At 39.5% G+C, this 20,559-nt stretch overlaps 1 protein-coding gene across 2 annotated transcripts in view; it reads right to left on the bottom strand.

Annotated features, from left to right (window-relative positions):
- TGFBR1 (transforming growth factor beta receptor 1) overlaps window positions 1-20,559 on the bottom strand; it is a 75,426-nt gene that overhangs the window by 21,881 nt on the left and 32,986 nt on the right. Inside the window, exons 3-5 of one of the 2 annotated variants that reach the window (XM_061425795.1) lie at window positions 17,694-17,936; window positions 8,980-9,210; window positions 2,659-2,826 (exon numbers count right to left, since the gene is read on the bottom strand). In XM_061425795.1, the coding sequence (XP_061281779.1) occupies window positions 2,659-2,826; window positions 8,980-9,210; window positions 17,694-17,936 (642 nt within the window). The remainder of the gene's footprint in view (window positions 1-2,658; window positions 2,827-8,979; window positions 9,211-17,693; window positions 17,937-20,559) is intronic. The other variant, XM_061425796.1, reaches the window with a different exon arrangement.

The following is a 20,559-nucleotide window of genomic DNA, read 5'->3' as shown; positions in this document are numbered from 1 at the left end:
TCAAAAGCATTTCATCCCCGTCACTGCAATACCTGGGCCCTTACTAAACCAACTAACATGAATCAGTGCACAAAAAGTTGATGAGATTACATTTCAAAGAAAACAGATGATGTTCAAAAATATGTCTAACACTCAAAAACCAGGAGGTTAAAGATACTAGTTTGTTGATACCCTATGAATCTTTTTTTATAGGACGCCTAGGTACTAATATTCCAATCCAAGAACCAAAAATCTAGATCACCTCTTTTGCCTATCAACTGGAATATATTCATTAAATGTGTAATGCCTTTAATACTAACTACTAGAAAAAGTGCTATTATAAAATAATTACAGTGTGTAAAACTTGGAACCCTCAGAGGCCGCTGGTGGGAATGTACAATAAAATAGTACAGGCCCTTTGTGAACTTGCCAGACTTTTTTTTTTTTTTCCAAATCATTAGTTACTGTCTGATCCAGTAACTTCACCTCCAGGCATATACCCAAGATAATGGAAACGTATCCACACTAAAACTTGTACATCAGTGTTCATAGCAGCATTATTCATAATAGCCCAAAGTGGAAACAACAAATGTCTATCACTGATGAATGGATACCCAAAATGTAGTAAATCCATATAATGAAATATTGCTTGGACATAAAAGGGAATGAATTTCTGATAATGCTGCAACATGGATAAACCTTGAACCTATACTAGAAAGCAGCTAGTCATAAAAGGTATATTGTATGATTCCATATGCTATGTCCAGAATAAGCAAATCTATATAGATGGTCATAAAGAGTCAGACACAACTTAGTGACTGAACAATAGATGGAAAATAAGTTAGAGGTTGCCTAGAGCTAGAGAGTTTAGAGGGAAATGGGGAGTGACTGCTGAGAACTATAGGCCTCACCTCTTTTGAGGTGATGAAAATGTTCTTAAATGTTCTTAAAATGTGGTGATAGCTATACAAAACTGATTATACTAAAAACCACTCATTTGTACACCAAATGGGTAAACTGTATAGTATGTGAATTACAACTCAATTTGTTATTGTTCAGTCACCAAGTCATGTCTGACTCTTTGCGACCCTATGGACTGGAGCAGGCCAGGCTCCTGGCCTGTCTCCTGGAGTTCGTTCAAACTGATGTCCATTGAGTTGGTGATGCTATCTAACCATCTCATCCCCTGCCACCCCCTTTCCCTTTTGCCTTCTATTTTCCCCAGCACCAGGGTCTTTTGCAATGAGTTGGCTCTTTGTACTAGGTGGCCAAAGTACTGGAGCTTCAGCATCAGTCCTTCCAAAGAATATTCTGGGTTTTCTTTTAGGACTGACTGGTTTGATCTCCTTGCAGCTCTAGGAATTCTCAAGAGTCTTCTCCAGCGCCACAGATTGAAACCATCAATTCTTTGGCGCTCAGCCTTCTTTATGGTCCAGCTCTCATATTCATACATGACTACTGGAAAACCACGGCTTTGACTACACAGACCTCTCTCGGCAGAGTGATGTCTCTGCTTTTTAATACACTACCTAGGTCTGTCATAGCTTTCCTTCCAAGGAGCAAGTGTCTTAATTTCATGGCTGCAGTCACCGTCCACAGTGATTTTGGAGCCCAAGAAAAGAAAATCTGTCACTGCTTTCACTTTTTCCCTTTCTATTTGTCATAAAGTGATGTAACTGGATGCCTGGATCTTCCTTTTTTGAATGTTGACTTTCAAGCCAGCTTTTTCACGCTCGTCTTTCACCTTCATCAAGAGGCTTTTTAGTTACTCTTCACTTTCTGTCATTACCATCATTCTGAGGTTGTTGATATTTCTTCTAGCAGTCTTGATTCCAGCTTGTGATTCACCCAGCCTGGTATCTCACATGATGTATTCTGCATATAAATTAAATAAGTAGGGTGACAATATACAGCCTTGCTGTACTCCTTTCCCAATTTTGAACCTGTTTTTGAAGTCTATTTTGTTTCATGTCCAGTTCTAACTGTTGCTTCTTGATCTGCATACAGGTTTCTAGGGAGATAGGTAAGGTGGTCTGGTATTCCCATCTCTCTAAGAATTTTCCAGTTTATTGTATGTGACATAGTATGTGAATTATAACTCAATAAGGCTATTATAATCAACAATGATTTTGCAAAGATGGGGCAGGCTGAACTAGTAAAACAGCATGTGTGACGTATATAGTAAAGCTGGTAATGGGGTTAGCAAGTGGATAATCATCAGGTAGCAAGTGGATAATCATTAGAGCAGAGACTACACTGGCATCTAATATCTTATATAGCACAATACTAACTCATGCAATCTCCTTATCCTAGGATCAAACACAATTATCAGATGGTCAGATAACATTTATGTAGCATGTTGGATGTTTACAGAACATCTTCACATTTCATTTGGTACTATACATAAATTCCAAAATCAAGATCCTCAAAATCACAAGACTAAACACTACTTTTAAGAACTTACCAAAATATCAGTATTGTTGTAACAACTAGAGAATCTCTAATCAAATTCTTAGATTCCGAACTCTATGTTAGATTTTCAACAGAAAATTAAGATATTCTCATATAAAAACTCATTTTAAACATTTCTGCTTCGGCTGACTTCTTGCAAAAATTTTCTGAATAGACATTAGACCCATAGGAATTTAAAGCTTAAATAACAGGACTGCTTTGAGTTACCTTGGGTACCAACTATCTCCATGTGAAGATGGGCAAGTCCACTTGCTGTGGACAGAGCAAGTTTTATCATTCCTTCCACAGTAACTGTGTATCTGTTCAAATAATCAAAAAGGGATCCGTGCTCATGATAATCTGACACCAACCAGAGCTGAGTCCATGTGCCATTGTCTGCCAAGTAGAAAAACAATATTTCAGATAGGCTATAGAACATTTATGATTTATCTGTTCAAACATTATGACTTTTTACTCAGTCCTGAATCACACAACGGCAACACATTGGTACCTTACATTTGTATAGATTTCTTTCATATTTTGTTTTTCTTGTTCATATATTTTCATTTATTTTCAGTTTTCTTATACGTTTATGTTTATATCCTTTAGGTCCTTAAATTAAGTCGCCTATTCTTGAGATTGAGGCAAAGACAACTAGTCCATTCAAGAGACAAAGAATCACAGTGTAAAGACGCTGATCTCGAGTCCACACAAACAGTAGCAGGGATGGGACTGTTTAATACATAGAAGAATGCCTGGTCCAGGTGAGGTGCTCAGTGATTGTTCCTGGAAGCTGGGAGGGAAACAAGGAGGAAAAAGAGAAATACCTGGAACCTAGCACAGCCATAGTGGGAATAGAATATTAGGGGACAAACCATATGTGACCTTAAATGAGAAATGCAAGCTTTAATGACAAACTGTGTATACAGTTCAACAAGAAGCCAAGTAAGATTATTACAATTCCAAGGTATCCAGCTTAGAAAACTATAAAAACAGTAGTATCACTGACACATGGGGTAGCTGAGATAGGAACTAAAAATGTCAAGAGGGGAAAAGGCTGGGACTGAATTTAATTTTACACAAGGTAGTTTTAAACCTCACCAGCTAAGAATGTGCCTTTTTCCAAAAGTTCAATTAACTGTAAACCAGTATGTGAAATGAAAATGTATTTTCCCTTAGGAACCATGGTAAAGGTTCTGGCTGGGCTTCTAGGCTAGGCTGGTCCACAAAAGTCCATTTAGCCTACAAGTAGCTGGAGAACCATATATTTCACAAAATCGTGATAGCAAAACAGTATTACAACAATACTAGGAGGCAGGGCATTTCAGTAAAAGATGCTTTACTTGGAGTCATTCTGACCTGGGTTGGAATCCAGGGCCTGGCTGTTACTGATGACTATGTGACCTTAGACTGGTTAAGAAACTTCTTAACCAGTGAGCCTTTGTTTCCTCTTTTACACTACAAGAATACCTTAACTTTTCAAGACCACTAAGAAGATTTTAAAAATAAGATAATAGGTTTTTAAAAAGCATTTAGCATGGCACACAAGAACTAAAATGTGCTATTTCCTTCCCTGTTAGTTGTAAAACGAAAGAAACTCAAAGTGACATAAAACACTTTATTTTGAAGGTTGTTACTTGAAAGAAAGCAACTCTGATTAGAAGAAATTAAGGAATGAAATGTTTTCAGAAGATTCTGGAAGAGGTTGCTGAGTATTTTTGAAAGGATTTAGATATTCATGATACTAATTCTTTATAAATTTGTTCATCAACTTTAATCAACTGATTCTGTTCAAACTTGTACCTTTCCTTTTCCTCGATACAGGTATATCACTAAGTACATCTGCATGATTAACCATAGCTGAATTCTGGAAGGTTCACAAATAACAAGAAATAAATTCGGAACACAGTAAGATGGAAGACTGGGAGAGTTTCTGAGGTAATTGACAAGAGAGGTGGAAGGATATACTAGAGGCTACGCCCACATAAAGGGTTGTCTGAGTTGGAATTAACTAAATTAGGAGGAAAATAAAGAAAAGGGAATAGGGGGCTGGAGGTGAAGGTGGTGGGGGAGCGGCAGCCCTAGGTTCTAAGCAGAGTCCATTGCCCCCTAACACAGAAGAAAGGAGAGTAGGGAAGAGCCAGCAGGGTCACCAATTCCCACGGTGACCACTAGGTGACAGCACTAGCTTGGTTGCTGCTTGAGCACAGAGTAGAGTTCAGGGCACAGTAGCGGGAGCGCTTTTTGCCAGTCAGCATGTTAACAACTTAGAACAAGCCTAAAACATGCTGGGCCTGGTAAGAGCCTCAAACTGCAGTTTTTAAAGTCACTGCCACCACTGAATTTGAAACCAAAAATGTGGGTGAGTTCTTTGACGGAGAAATTACAATTTGTAAAATTAGAGCCTTCATATGAGTTAACAAGGGTTTCAGAAAACATTTCAGAAAACAAAAGCACCTATTAAGAAATAAACTCACCCAATCAATCAGAAAGTGGAGAAAAGACCTAAACAGACATTTCTCCAAAGAAGACATACAGATGGCTAACAAACGTGAAAAGATGCTCAGCATCGCTCATTATTAGAGAAATGCAAATGAAAACTACAATGAGGTATTATCACCTCACACCATTCAGAATGGCCATCATCAAAAAGTCTACAAACAATAAATGCTAGAGAGGGTGTGGAGAAAAGGGAACACTCTTGCACTGTTGGTGGGAATGTAAATTGATACAGCCACTATGGAAGATGGTTTGGGGATTCCTTAAAAAACTAGGAATAAAACCACTATATGACTCAGCAATCCCACTCCTAGGCATATACCCTGAGGAAACCAAAATTGAAAAAGATACATCTATCCCATTGTTCACTGCAGCAATATTTACAATAGCTAGAACATGGAAGCAACCTAGATGTCCATCGACAGCCATAAAAAGGAATGCATTTGAGTCAGTTCTGATGAGGTGGATAAACCTAGAACCTATTATACAGAGTGAAGTGAGTCAGAGAAAAGATAAATATCATATTCTAATGCATATATACAGAATCTAGAAAATGGTACTGAAGAATTTATTTACAGGGCAACAGTTGAGAAACAGAATAGACTTATGGATGTGGGGAGAGGGAAGGAGAGGGTGAGATGTATGGAAAGAGTAAGATGGAAACTTACATTACCATATGTAAAATAGATAGCCAATGGGAATTTGCTGTATGGCTAAGGAAACGCAAACGGCTCTGTATCAATCTACAGGGGTGGGATGAGGAGGGAGGTTCAAAAGGGAGGGGATATACGTATACCTGTGACTGATTCATGTCGAGGTTTGACAAAAAACAAAATTCTGTAAAGCAATTATCCTTCAATAAAAAAATTTAAAAAACTCCCATCAGTTCAGTTCAGTTGCTCAGTCGTGTCCGACTCTGCGACCCCATGAATCGCAGCACTCCCTGTCCATCACCAATTCTTAGAGTTCACCTAAACCCACGTCCATCGAGTCGGTGATGCCATCCAGCCATCTCATCCTCTGTCATCCCCTTTTCCTCTTGCCCCCAATCCCTCCCAGCATCAGAGTCTTTTCCAATGAGTCAACTCTTCGCACGAGGTGGCCAAAGTACTGAGTTTCAGCTTTAGCATCATTCCTTCCAAAGAACACCCAGGACTGATCTCCTTTAGAATGGACTGGTTGGATCTCCTGCAGTCCATAAGACTCAAGAGTCACCTCCAACACCACAGTTCAAAAGCATCAATTCTTCGGCGCTCAGCCTTCTTCACAGTCCAAGTCTCACATCCATACCTGACCACTGGAAAAACCATAGCCTTGACTAGACGGACCTTTATTGGCAAAGTAAAAACTCCATACTCACAGAATACATTGACTGTTTTAAAGCATTGGGGAAGAAGAAAAATGGTGTCTGAGAGAAGAAAATGAAAACTAAGGACTTGGTCAGACTATAAGTACTAGTTTTGTTTGTTTTTAAACAATACCAAATTGGTAGTATCTATTGATAACAGCTGCTTACATCCATCATCACCCCAGGTCACAAAAAGTAGATAATCACATATATATGCCTCCTGATGAGGTGCAATAGAAAGAATACAATATGTAGAAAGTATATAATATTTTCAGTCAGAAAACCGATAATCAAATTCAGTTTCTAATTTTAACTACCAGTTTTCAAATTATACAGGAGCAAGTTCAGAGATACTGTACGAATTCAATTAGCAAATCTAGAATATGATAAGCTCTATAGGACAAATAATCCAGTTTCTTTAACAAATAAACTGCAAGGGAAAAAAGGGGGGGATCCCCAGTGTTTTTAAAGGATTTAAGATAAATATCAACCAAATGCAATGGATCCTAAAAATGAATAACCAATAAGTAAACAATTGCAGAAATATGAAACTGACTAGGTATTTGATGGCATCTTTTAAATTGACAATGGTAGTATGGTTATGTTTCATAAAAAAATGATTCCCTATAATCTAAAGATGCAAACTGAAATATTCATAGGGAAAAGATGTATTGCTGGGATTAGCTTCAAATAATTCAAAGGGGGCAGAGTAGATGGAATCAGAACTCAAATATGATTTGCAATGAGCTGATAATTTTTGAAGCTGGGTAATGGGAATCCCCATCTATTTGCCATGAAGTAATGGGACTGGATGCCATGATCTTCGTTTTCTGAATGTTGACCTTTAAGCCAACTTTTGCACTCTCCTCTTTCACTTTCATCAAGAGGTTTTTTAAGTTCCTCTTCAACTTTTTGCCATAAGGGTGGTATCATCTGCATATCTGAGGTTATTGATATTTCTCCCGGCAATCTTGATTCCAGCTTGTGCTTCTTCCAGCCCACCGTTTCTCATGATGTACTCTGCATGTAAGTTAAATAAGCAGGGTAACAATATACAGCCTTGACATACTCCTTTTCCTATTTGGAACCAGTCTGTTGTTCCATGTCCAGTTCTAACTGTTGCTTCCTGACCTGCATATAGGTTTCTCAAGAGGCAGGTCAGGTGGTCTGGTATTCCCATCTCTTTCAGAATTTTCCACAGTTTATTGTGATCCACACAGTTAAAGGCTTTGGCATAGTCAATAAAGCAGAAATTAGAGTCCCTTGGACTGCAAGGAGATCCAACCAGTCCATTCTGAAGGAGATCAGCCCTGGGTGTTCTTTGGAAGGAATGATGCTAAAGCTGAAACTCCAGTACTTTGGCCACCTCATGTGAAGAGCTGACTCATTGGAAAAGACTCTGATGCTGGGAGGGGTTGGGGGCAGGAGGAGAAGGGGACGATAGAGGATGAGATGGCTGGATGGCATCACTGACTCGATGGATGTGAGTTTGAGTGAACTCTAGGAGTTGGTGATGAACAGGGAGGCCTGGAGTGCTCCAATTCATGGGGTCGCAAAGAGTCGGACACGACTGAGTGACTAAACTGAACTGAATGGGAATCCACTATCCTATTCTCTACTTTTCTGAATACTGGATATTTTCTACAAATAAAAGTTTAAAAAAAACAAGTAATGTTCATTGTAAATAAATTTGAAAATACAGAGAAACAACAAGAAAAATCAAAATCACCCATGAACACCAAGATTAAACACTATTAACATTTTGAAGAAATAAATATTATTGAAGAAAATGGGAAGGGAGAAGAGTAAAAAGATGACTATGGTTATGGCCTTTAAAAAAGAATGAAAGCATTTTTCTAAAAAAACAAATAGCAATGCTGGGAAATACATTTGATTCAAAGCAAGTACAATGAGAGTTGAGTTTAATACAAGTCTCTGACAAAAGCTAAAAGGTAGGGATTGTGGGCACTGCTATAAAAACTGAAGCCAGAAAAGTAAGTACAGTCTGAAGTGACTTTTCAGTCACCGCTCATCCTGACTGTCTACACACATGGCTTCCTCACTTGCTTCAGCATCTGATCTGACCCCTGGCCTCAATCACCTGTGTACCACAGGCAAGAAAGGGTTCATGCACATGGTTACCAAGATCTAGGTGGTTTTAGAGAAACCATTTCTCTAAGTGAGTTTACTTAAAAGACTAATCTATTTAGCCCTAGAAATTTAAACACAGAATACACTTGAGAAGTTATTTTTATTCTCCCTATAAATAAGCTCATTAGGAAATACTAGAATGCCCTAATGGTCAGGAGGAGAATAAAAGGAAACGTATCTGAGCTCTAGTCTATCTCAGAACTCTGGGCAACAAGAGCTTATGAATTTTTTTTCCCTGTTATGACTATATTCAATATCTAACTTCCCAGAACCAAATTAACAAAAGCATATAGTTTCATTTTTTGTTTTTTTAAATAGCTCTTTATACTTTATGAAGTAATTAGAGGTTTAGGAACATGTCAAGAATCAAGAAAATCTTTTAGAAGTTCCTGTTTCTAAAGGCTTCTAATGTATTCTGTTTTACTTAATAGGTCTAATCAATATGACAAACATCCATTTCTCATCAAATATGACAGTGTTTAGTAGTCTTATTTGTAGAATGAATTAAAATATATTTTGTTACACTCAGAGGAGAAGCAAATGTCACTGACCTTTATTGTCTGCTGCTATAAATCCCAAGATGTTTTCGTGACGTAACATGACAGTCTGATAAATCTCTGCTTCACGGAACCATGAACGTTCTTCTCTAGAGGAGAATATTTTAACAGCAACTTCTTCTCCTCTCCATTTTCCTCGCCAAACTTCTCCAAAACGACCTTTGCCAATACTTTCTTGTAACACAATAGTTCTCGCAATTGTTCTCTGAACAAGCAATGGTAAACCTAAGGATAAAAATAAACAGTATTCAATACAAAATATTAGTATGTGTTTCTAACCCAGGATAGGTGTTAAAGAATGACCCAAAAACTTAAAATCTCACTGAGGAAATACAGAGTAAATTTGTGAAATCAGTAATTCATGATAAAAAGGAAACTAATAAAAGGATCCAGAAACTCCTAACAGTCAAGGTAGGCTTTAAAAGATAAACTGAATTTATACTGGGTTTACAGAAGGGACAGGACTAAAGAAGAAGAGAAGGTAAGGTGTTTAGATAGGAGGAATATACAAGCAAAAGTAGAAGGAAGGAAATCGATGATACATGTTTAGGGAACCAGCTTAGATAAGCAGAATGGGGACGTGTGTAGTAAAACAGTAGAACAGGAGGGAAGCTGCGTCGGAATGTGAGGAGTACTGAATGCCAAGCTCCAGATGACCAGTGAAGAGCTGTAGGAGAAAGAGGAACTGGTAAACATTTCTGAAAAGGGGCCATGAATGGGAAGAAATGATTTACAAATCTTAGTTCAGAAAGATGAGTCTGGTAAGTTTTAAGAATGGGAGGAAAAAAGTATGTAAACACCAGAAACAAGAGAAGTGAATTCTGGTCTAACTTTAAAAATGATCACAAAAATCATCTCAGGACAAGAAATTTACTAATTTATGTGCTAGGACAGCTCCTCTAGGCCCTCCTGCGCCCGTGCAGCCACGGCTCCTTGGACGTGGGGTTGGTCCTCCTGGCCACCGCCCCTGGCCTCGGGCCTGGGGTAGCTCCTCCAGCCTGCCGCCTTTGGCCTCGGGCTTAGGGGCGTAGGGTAGCTCCTCCAGCCCGCCGCCCTTGGCCTCGGGTTCAGGGGCGTGGGCTAGCTCCTCCCGCCCGTGGCGCCTGGCCTCGGGCTTGGGGCATGGGGTATCTCCTCCCGGCCGCCACCCCTGACCTCAAACGCCAGGTATCTCCTCTCGGCCACTACCCCTGACCTCGGACGCGGGGTAGCTCCTCTCGGCCGTTCAGTAGGGAAAACCACTAGACCATTCAGGTATGACCTAAATCAAATCCCTTATGATTGATTATACAGTGGAAGTGAGAAATAGATTTAAGGGCCTAGATATGATAAGACTGCCTGATGAACTATGGAATGAGGTTCATGACATTGTACAGGAGACAGTGATCAAGACCATCCCCATGGAAAAGAAATGCAAAAAAGCAAAATGGCTGTCTGGGGAGGCCTTACAAATAGCTGTGAAAAGAAACGAAGCGAAAAGCAAAGGAGAAAAGGAAAGATATAAACATCTGAATGCAGAGTTCCAAAGAATAGCAAGAAGAGATAAGAAAGCCTTCTTCAGCGATCAATGCAAAGAAACAGAAGAAAATAACAGAATGGGAAAGACTAGAGATCTCTTCAAGAAAATCAGAGATACCAAGGGAACATTTCATGCAAAGATGGGCTCGATAAAGGACAGAAATGGTATGGCCTGACAGAAGCAGAAGATATTAAGAAGAGATGGCAAGAATACACAGAAGAACTGTACAAAAAGATCTTCATGACCCAGATAATCACGATGGTGCGATCACTGGCCTAGAGCCAGACATCCTGGAACGTGAAATCAAGTGGGCCTTAGAAAGCATCACTACGAACAAAGCTAGTGGAGGTGATGGAATTCCAGTTGAGCTATTCCAAATCCTGAAAGATGATGCTGTGAAAGTGCTGCACTCAATATGCCAGCAAATCTGGAAAACTCAGCAGTGGCCAAGGGCTGGAAAAGGTCAGTTTTCATTCCAATCCCAAAGAAAGGCAATGCAAAAGAATGCTCAAACTACCGCACAATTGCACTCATCTCACACGCTAGTAACGTAATGCTCAAAATTCTCCAAGCCAGGCTTCAGCAATATGTGAACCATGAACTTCCTGATGTTAAGCTGGTTTTAGAAAAGGCAGAGGAACCAGAGATCAAATTGCCAACATCTGCTGGATCATGGAAAAAGCAAGAGAGTTCCAGAAAAACATCTATTTCTGCTTTATTGACTATGCCAAAGCCTTTGACTCTGTGGATCACAATAAACTGTGGACAATTCTGAAAGAGATGGGAATACCAGACCACCTGACCTGCCTCTTGAGAAACCTGTATGCAGGTCAGGAAGCAACAGTTAGAACTGGACAGGGAACAACAGACTGGTTCCAAATAGGAAAAGGAGTTCATCAAGGCTGTATATTGTCACCCTGTTTATTTAACTTATATGCAGAGTACATCATGAGAAACGCTGGACTGGAAGAAACATAAACTGGAATCAAGATTGCCGGGAGAAATATCAATAACCTCAGATATGCAGATGACACCACCCTTATGGAAGAAAGTGAAGAGGAACTAAAAAGCCTCTTGATGAAAGTGAAAGTGGAGAGTGAAAAAGTTGGCTTAAAGCTCAACATTCAGAAAACGAAGATCATGGCATCCAGTCCCATCACTTCATGGGAAATAGACGGGGAAACAGTGGAAACAGTGTCAGACTTTATTTTTCTGGGCTCCAGAATCACTACAGATGGTGACTGCGGCCATGAAATTAAAAGACGCTTACTCCTTGGAAGGAAAGTTATGACCAACCTAGATAGCATATTCAAAAGCAGAGACATTACTTTGCCAACAAAGGTTCATCTAGTTAAGGCTACGGTTTTTCCTGTGGTCATGTATGGATGTGAGAGTTGGACTGTGAAGAAGGCTGAGGGCCGAAGAATTGATGCTTTTGAACTGTGGTGTTGGAGAAGACTCTTGAGAGTCCCTTGGACTGCAAGGAGATCCAACCAGTCCATTCTGAAGGAGATCAGCCCTGGGATTTCTTTGGAAGGAATGATGCTAAAGCTGAAACTCCAGTACTTTGGCCACCTCATGTGAAGAGTTGACTCATTGGAAAAGACTCTGATGCTGGGAGGGATTGGGGGCAAGAGGAGAAGGGGACGACAGAGGATGAGATGGCTGGATGGCATCACTGACTCGATGGATGTGAGTCTGAGTGAACTCCAGGAGTTGGTGATGGACAGGGAGGCCTGGCGTGCTGCGATTCATGGGGTCGCAAAGAGTCAGACACGACTGAGCGACTGATCTGATCTGATCTGATGTGCTAGGAACTGGCTCCCCACACAACACTAATATCTTAAAGAATGATGCCAAGTAACTTACCTTGGTGATGAGATGTTGGCAGTTTTCTCACCAAATGAATTTGCTTGATTATAACATACAGAGTTTTCAATATTTTATCACACTTCATTTATATAAAAGTATTTACCTATAAAATTTAAGTAACTGTATTTTTGACTATTCTAATTCACTTAATAGTTCATGGACTAAGAACTGTCACCTTAAATTATACTGGCACTGACAATTAAAATATCAGTGTACATCATGTTCTACACTGTTTATGTAGTCTAATATGCATAAATCTGTGTCACAAGTAATCTATATTGAGTTGCCTACTACAGATCAAATTAACCCAACAGGGGTAAATGAAATTATCTGCTCTCTTTGGTTTCTAGTGTGAAATGCGTATAAATACAAACATTAAATCTTTGTCTCTCTTCATCTTTAAGCTTCTCAAATAGGTCTTTCCTTTCCCTTGCTCTATCCATCCACCCCCCACTTCCTGCAAAGTAGTTAGCAGTCTAATTGTAAACAGTTGTTTTTACAAGGAGACTGCTGGTTAAAAATAAACCTGTAGAAATTAAATGAAGGAGCTCATTTGTATTATGAATAACCAATTCCTAATTATGTTTACAATAGACACTAACGTACTGGAAGTACATACAGTAGACACTAAAGCCTTTGAGCAGGGCCACACCACGTACTTAAAAAGATGTAAAGCATACATAAGAGTTCATTTCAAGGACTTTACTGGTGGTCCAGCAGTTAAAAATCCCCCTGCCAATGCAGGAGACACAAGTTTGATCCCCTGGTCCAGAAAGATTCCACATGCTGGGCGGCTAGGCCCACGCACCACAACGACTGAAGCCCATGCACCTAGAGCCTGTGCTTGCAGTAAGAGATGCCACTGCAATGAAGAGTAGCCCCACTAGCTGCAACTAGAGAAAACCAGCTTGCAGCAGTGAAGACCCAGTGCAGCCGTAATTAAATGCGCTGTGCTTAGTCGCTCAGTCATATCTGACTCTTTGTGACTGCGTGGACTGTAGCCCGTATGGAATGTAGCTCCTGTCCATGGAGGTTGTCCAGGCAAGAATACTGGAGTGGGTTGCCATGCCCTCCTTCAGGCAATCTTCCCAACCTAGGGATCAAACCCAGGTTTCCCGCATTACAGGCAGACTCTTTACTGTCTGAGCCACCAGGGTTATATTTATTTATGTACTAATAAATAAATATTAAAAACATACAGGAAAAAAGGTTCCTTTCAGCAGGCTGATCTTGAAGTTACAAAGGCAAGAAATAAAAAAGGGGAATAGCAAATGGGAAGTCTGGAAACGCCTGACACGTTCAAGACTGTGTAAAGGGTACTGTCAAGAAAGGCTAAGAGGACAAGGAAAAGTCTGTCTTCCCCTTCACCATTGACAGATGCAGAACTAGAATTCAAAGTCAAATGTGAAAGTCCCTGGGTTGTGTCCGACTCTTTGCGACCCCATGGACTATACAGTCCATGGAATTCTCTAGGCCAGAATACTGGAGTGGGTAGCCTTTTTCCTTCTCCAGGGGATCTTTCCAACCCATGGATTGAACCGGGGTCTCCTGCATTGCAGGTGGATTCTTTACCAACTGAGCTATCAGGCAAAGTATCTGAGCATTAAAAAAAAAAAAAAAAAGTAATAGTTTTCTTGTAAAGACAAAAATAAACAGGCCTAAGATAGATCTCAATGTTCTCTGCTTCTGTACCTTTTAGAACTGCTTGAGAGGAAGCTACAATACAGAAAAATGCATGGTCCAAGCACCTTCACAAGCAGTGAACAATGGAAATAAGACTAGAACAATATGCATACATTAAAGAGATCATAAGCATGAACAAGACATGATGAACACTGGGCTAAGAGATCTACATTCTCAAAAACGGACACACCCATGTGCATGTCCACACACAGTTTTCAGTCTAATGACTGCTTAGAGGCATATGCTTAAAGACAGGCACGTGCACAACCTGCGGTGCAGATTCCTGCGACAGGCGTAAGGTTAACTTTAAGTTTAGAGGTGGGTACCAGAACCCAGCTCTCTATTGGCTCCCACAATTCCTAAAAAGTACAGTCTTTGAAAGAGAGAGATAGGCCCCTTCCTCAAATATGGTACTGAGTAATAAACGTTTGAATTCATAACATAAAATGTTGTTTTACCTCTTCTTCAATGACTGAAAGAACTAAAAAGGGTATTACTCACAGACATTTGACTTACTCAGAGGCATGAGTTCCATTCATGAAGTGGCATTCAGGCTTTGTAATAAATAGGAGGAAAAGCACTTTCTGCTATCATTCAACAGAAGATAGCTTCTGTCTGGATAAATCTGGAAGCCATTCAGCACAGAATAAACTATGACAGGGAAAGAGGCCTTAAACTAAGCTTTTTTGTAAAATGCAGCAAATTCATATTGTACGTCAGATTTTTTTCCCAAATACCTTTTCAATAAGAGTAATAACACTTGTCATTTGGATATAACTTTACAATCTACCAAGTGCCTAAGTGCTTTCACGCAAACGTATCGTTTCATTTGAATCTCACAACAAATTCAATGACATACACCAGGCAGGGTTCATTATTTTCATTTTAAAGATGAAATAACTCCAGCATGAGACATCAGCTAACTGCCCAAAGCCACAGAGCTGGCAAACAATGCAGACAAGTTTTTACATGGTGAAAGGAGGCATAAAAAAAGAGAGCTTTCAGACAGTGGAGCTGGGTCCCTGACAGATCTAGAAATATAGAATTCTTTACTTCATATCTGTATCTTAAAAGGTAAATATATTCTTATTTAGAAATCATCTGCCATCCAGACAGCGATTTCTTTTAATCCTTTAGGAAGCCAAGATACATAACACTGTGCCAGGTGGCATGAGCTGCTTTGATTTCCTTGGGTTTAAGTTTGGCCACAAGAGAGCAGGTCCGAGGGATTAATTCCAAATGATTTAAAGCCACCCTAATTTTCCGTGACTTTGGTCCTTGCTTAAGATATTATTTTGTTCCAGGATACCTCCTGGAATGAGCCAGATATTCTTTGAGAACCCTTTAACTCAGAATCAAAGGGGAACCCCAGGGAAGCTGTAAAATAATCTCTCGCCACTCCTCCACCATTTCTGCCCAGAGTGTCACATCTTCAGAACTAAGGCTGCTCCTTCTAATCCAACTTCTAATTGCCTCCCTCCTCATAGGAGTCTCAGGAATCCCTACAAGGCTGCCTTAAGAGATGTGGGCTCCTTCGTAAGCCTGTATGCATCCTAGCAATCATGGACAGAACTCATGGAATATTTACGGTCAAATTCTATAGAAGAAAACTTTAGGTCATGAAATCAGTTTCTTCACACTTAAATGAATGAACATATATACATATACATCCCTTAAAATATACCTTCATTCCCTTGAAATAAAGCATCTTTCATCATGTGAACTTTTTGTGTATCTGTGATTTTATGCTTCAGAGCCATATGCTTACCCTAGTCATAATTACTGCTTTAAAGTTCCTTTAATCACTTGATATATAATTTGTGAAATTTTCTTTACATATATATATATTTAAATCTTTGTATCCATTAATCTAGCCCTTATTTGAAGTTAATTTGCTTCAGGCAATTGGGTAATCTATTTCTGATCCCACATAAATCAACAAACTGAGAAAAGCAAATATCAGAAGGGCCATGGATCCGTAAAGCTGTATTAAATAAAAAGGTGATCAGGCATTTTCTTAAGGGAGAAAATGACAAAAAAATTCATTAGTTTAATAAAAACAACAAGAACTGGCCTGAGCCAAAGACAGCAATTTCATGTTAAAAAAGCAAATAGCCTTCACGATTTCAAATACACTGTCATACCTGCTTTCAAATATAATAATAAAGCTGCTAAACAGTCCTGAAGAGAATGGGTAACTGCAGATTATTTGAACATCTCTGAACTTCAGCCTCAGCTATAGAAGAATAACTGTCCTTATCCTTTTTATCTTACACAGTCATGAGAAGGTGAGAATGCTTTGAAATTTACACAAATGTGAAAGTGACTTACTGATGAAATGTTGACAAGTCAGTCACTTCTAATTTGTCCTTCATAAACTAGCCACAGTCAGATATAAACCTAGCTTAAAGACCTATATTAAGGTTCAAACCTGGGGTAGTATTCACACTAGCCCAAATTTTTACAAACTTAGCCAACTGGCTTCAGTTCAGTTCAGTCGCTCAGTTGTGTCCGACTCGTTGTGACCCCATGAATTGCAGCACGCCAGGCCTCCCTGTCCATAACCAACTCCCGGAGTTCACTCAGACTCATGTCCATCAAGTTGGTGATGCCATCCAGCCATCTCATCCTCTATCGTCCCCTTCTCCTCCTGCCCCCAATCCCTCCCAGCATCAGAGTCTTTTCCAATGAGTCAACTCTTCGCATGAGGTGGCCAAAGTAAGTACTGGAGTTTTAGCTTTAGCATCATTCCTTCCGAAGAACACCCAGGGCTGATCTCCTTTACAATGGACTGGTTGGATCTAGGTCTGATAGAGTGCCTGATGAACTATGGACTGAGGTTTGTGACAATGTACAAGAGGCAGGGATCAAGACCATCCCCATGGAAAAGAAATGCAAAAAAGAAAAATGGCTGTCTGAGGAGGCCTTACAAATAGCTATGAGAAGAAGAGAAGTGAAAAGCAAGGGAGAAAAGGAAAGATATAAGCATCTGAATGCAGAGTTCCAAAGAATAGCAAGAAGAGATAAGAAAGCCTTCCTCAGCGATCAGTGCAAAGAAATAGAGGAAAACAACAGAATGGGAAAGACTAGAGATCTCTTCAAGAAAATTAGAGATACCAAGGGAACATTTCATGCAAAGATGGTCTTGATAAAGGACAGAAATGGTATGGACCTAACAGAAGCATTAGAGGTGGCAAGAATACACAGAAGAACTGTACAAAAAAGACCTTCACGACCAAGATAATTATGATGGTGTGATCACTCACCTAGAGCCAGACATCCTGGAATGTGAAGTCAAGTGGGCCTTAGAAAGCATCACTATGAACAAAGCTAGTGGAGGTGATGGAATTCCAGTTGAGCTATTTCAAGTCCTGAAAGATGATGCTGTGAAAGTGCTGCACTCAATATGCCAGCAAATTTGGAAAACTCAGCAGTGGCCACAGGACTGGAAAAGGTCAGTTTTCATTCCAGTCCCAAAGAAAGGCAATGCCAAAGAATGCTCAAACTACTGCACAATTGCACTCATCTCACACACTAGTAAAGTAATGCTCAAAATTCTCCAGCTGGCTTAGCCAACTAATAAATACAGTTAATTTTAAAAAGACATTTTAGGAAAAAGAAAGAAATACATTACCTGATCCAGAACCTGATGTTGTCATGTCGTAAATTAAATCTTTTAACGTTGTACCCTCTGAAATAAAAGGGCGATCTAACGAGGGATCCTCTTCATTTGGCACTCGATGGTGAATGACAGTGCGGTTATGGCAAATATAGACCATCAACATGAGTGAGATACAGACAAAGCAGACTGGTCCAGCAATGACAGCTGCCAGTTCAACAGGACCAAGGCCAGATGATGGCTTTCCTGTAAAAGGGCCTCAAATGAAATAAACAACAACAATAACACTATAGGCGGCATCCACAGTTTCCTAATCCTCCCATTTCCTGCAGTTGGTCACTACCATTAGTCACAGCCTCATTACAGCAGTTCATGGAGCTCAAACCCATAACAAGTGAAGCACTTCATCTTCTCCCACTGGCTCTCCTTTTATGGTCACTAGCTCTGTCAACATCCACTTAGTCTTCCTGTAGTCTTGAGCCTAAATAACAAGGCCAGGTACTACAAACATTGTACACCCACTCTCCACCTCCCATCACTCTCAGATTACTAATAAAAGAACCAATAATCTGGAACAACTCTCATTAAATATTTCTTGAGTCACTGGTCTTTTCTTTTCTTAAAAAAGCAGTTTGGCTTATCTTCTTATTCCAAGGCCAGTATATGCTCATAGCAAGAAAAAAAATTAAGAAGTATAAATACAGATGAGGAAAAGTTAAATTTATCTATAGCCTCACAATCCCCCTAAAATTCATCTGCATGTTCTGTGTATCTGTATACCTCCACCAATTTTTTGTCCATGCAAAAATATACCCTGGTTTTTTAATAGAGTTTGCACATGTATACTTTCCAGTTTATTTTAATCACTGAGCCTTTTAATTCAAGATCATTTTTTGTATAATTTAATAAACAATTTGCATTGCTTCAGAAACACATTAATTATAACTATTTAGGCATTCATTCTGACACTTGCTGGTTCATGGCCCACTACCATTTCCTTCATATCACATCTTTATCATATTGAGATCTTTAGTGGACTGATTTCTTAGAACGAATCCTATCTTTCAGGAGTACATGAGTGCATACACACTGAATAGTTGATTATCTAAAGTTAGCTGCTGCCTTTACACATGAAAAATCTTGGCTCATCTAAAGAATTTTGGGTAACAAGCAATATATGATATTTCATTGCCTTCTGGTATTTTTTTAAAAAAGCAAAATTATTTGAACTTTTTCCTTTTATACGTAACCAGTGTTCACTTGTGCTGCATGTGTACACAGTTTTCTTTTATTCTTGAAAACTGATGGGTTTTTCATTATATATATTTGGTTAAGTAATTCTTCATTAATTTTACATAGTATTCTTCTCTCTTCTGTCCATCCTTTTGCCTTTTTCTGGTTTTACAGTAAGCACATTGGATCACCTAGATCTGTCCTCTGTATCTCTTAATTTGCTCACCAACTGTCTTTTTTCTGAATTGTAACAGTTTCTCAAGCTTGTCTTGCCTTAAGCTTTCTCACACTTGATTATAAAATTATAGTATCCAGTCTGCTGTTCACTTTCAATACTGCATTTTTTAAAATAATTTATCAATTGAGCTTTTCATCTGAAAGCGATCTTTAACAACTGTGAAATGTTCTCATTTCACTGTCAACAGCTGACAACAGACCTTGGACTCTGGAAGTTCTTCCCTATCATGTGCTAAGTCTGTTTCATAGGATGACGTCTACTCTCATTTATCCAGTTCAGTTCACTTCTTTTGAACCACGGAATCTTTCCATTTGGTAAAATTATTTGCTGTCTGATTATCTGGGGCCTGGGAATGAGGGATCTGTGTATTTTAGCATTAGAAATAAAGTAAGTTCTTCATAAGGTTTTGTGAGTCTCCATTCTGATATTTCAAACCATTTCAAACAACAAAAATGGGAAATTCCGAATTATTCTCTTCGTCATATTAGAATTGCAAGTAACTATAGAAAAGTCTGACAGAGCTCTGCCACAAGGACCTTCTTTATGTTAAAGATCTGGTTTTACTTTGCTGTCATCACGTGAACTAGGTAGAAGACTGCCTGCCTTCTGTAACTGGCAGGACTGGCCCTTTTATTCTGAGCTCCAGCAGTGTTTTCTACTTTAACTAGTATGATGCCTAGACCAGCTCTGAGTGGAAACTGAGCACTGGGGTCTGTACCTCTGAGCAATGAAAGCCGTGCTTCCTAAAGGAGAATTGAGAGTCTGCCCCTGGGAGAATGGCATTGAAACGTATATTATCATATGTGAAACGAATCGCCAGTCCAGGTGTGATGCGTGATTCAGGGTGCTCGGGGCTGGTGCACTGGGATGACCCAGAAGGATGGGATGGGGAGGGACGTGGGAGGGGGTTTCAGGATAGGGAACACATGTACACCCGTGGCAGACTGATGTCAATGTATGGCAAAACCAATACAATATTGTAAAGTAACTAGCCTCCAATTAAATAAATTTATATTTTTTAAAAAAAGAGAGAAAGAGTCTGCCCCTGTAGCCTAGTCTCACGCCCAGCCTCTCAGCTTAAAGTATTGGTGGGATTCTGCAAGAAGTTCTTTCACCTACTTCTTTTCCTATAGTTAGTCAATTCTTCACTAGACGATTATCATCTGCATTATAAACTGCAGAGTTTGACAACTCTAAATGCATGTAAGTGGCACTTCTTCCATTAATTCTCCTAGCATTAATATAGCTTTTCCTCATTTTTGTACTCCTTTATTATAGTAGGTACTTGGGAAAAGTGACAGATCACATCACATCATGTAGTCACTCAGTCAGGTCTGATTCCTTGTGACCTCAAGGTCTGCCAGGCTCCTCTGTCCATGGGATTCTCCAAGCCCGAAGACTGGAGTGGGT

The sequence above is a fragment of the Bos javanicus genome, chromosome 8 (genome assembly GCF_032452875.1).
Source record: "Bos javanicus breed banteng chromosome 8, ARS-OSU_banteng_1.0, whole genome shotgun sequence".
NCBI classification, from domain to species: Eukaryota; Metazoa; Chordata; class Mammalia; order Artiodactyla; family Bovidae; genus Bos; species Bos javanicus.
The sequence above is the reverse complement of the archived record's forward strand: the minus strand, read 5'-3'. Positions and strand labels throughout refer to the sequence as shown.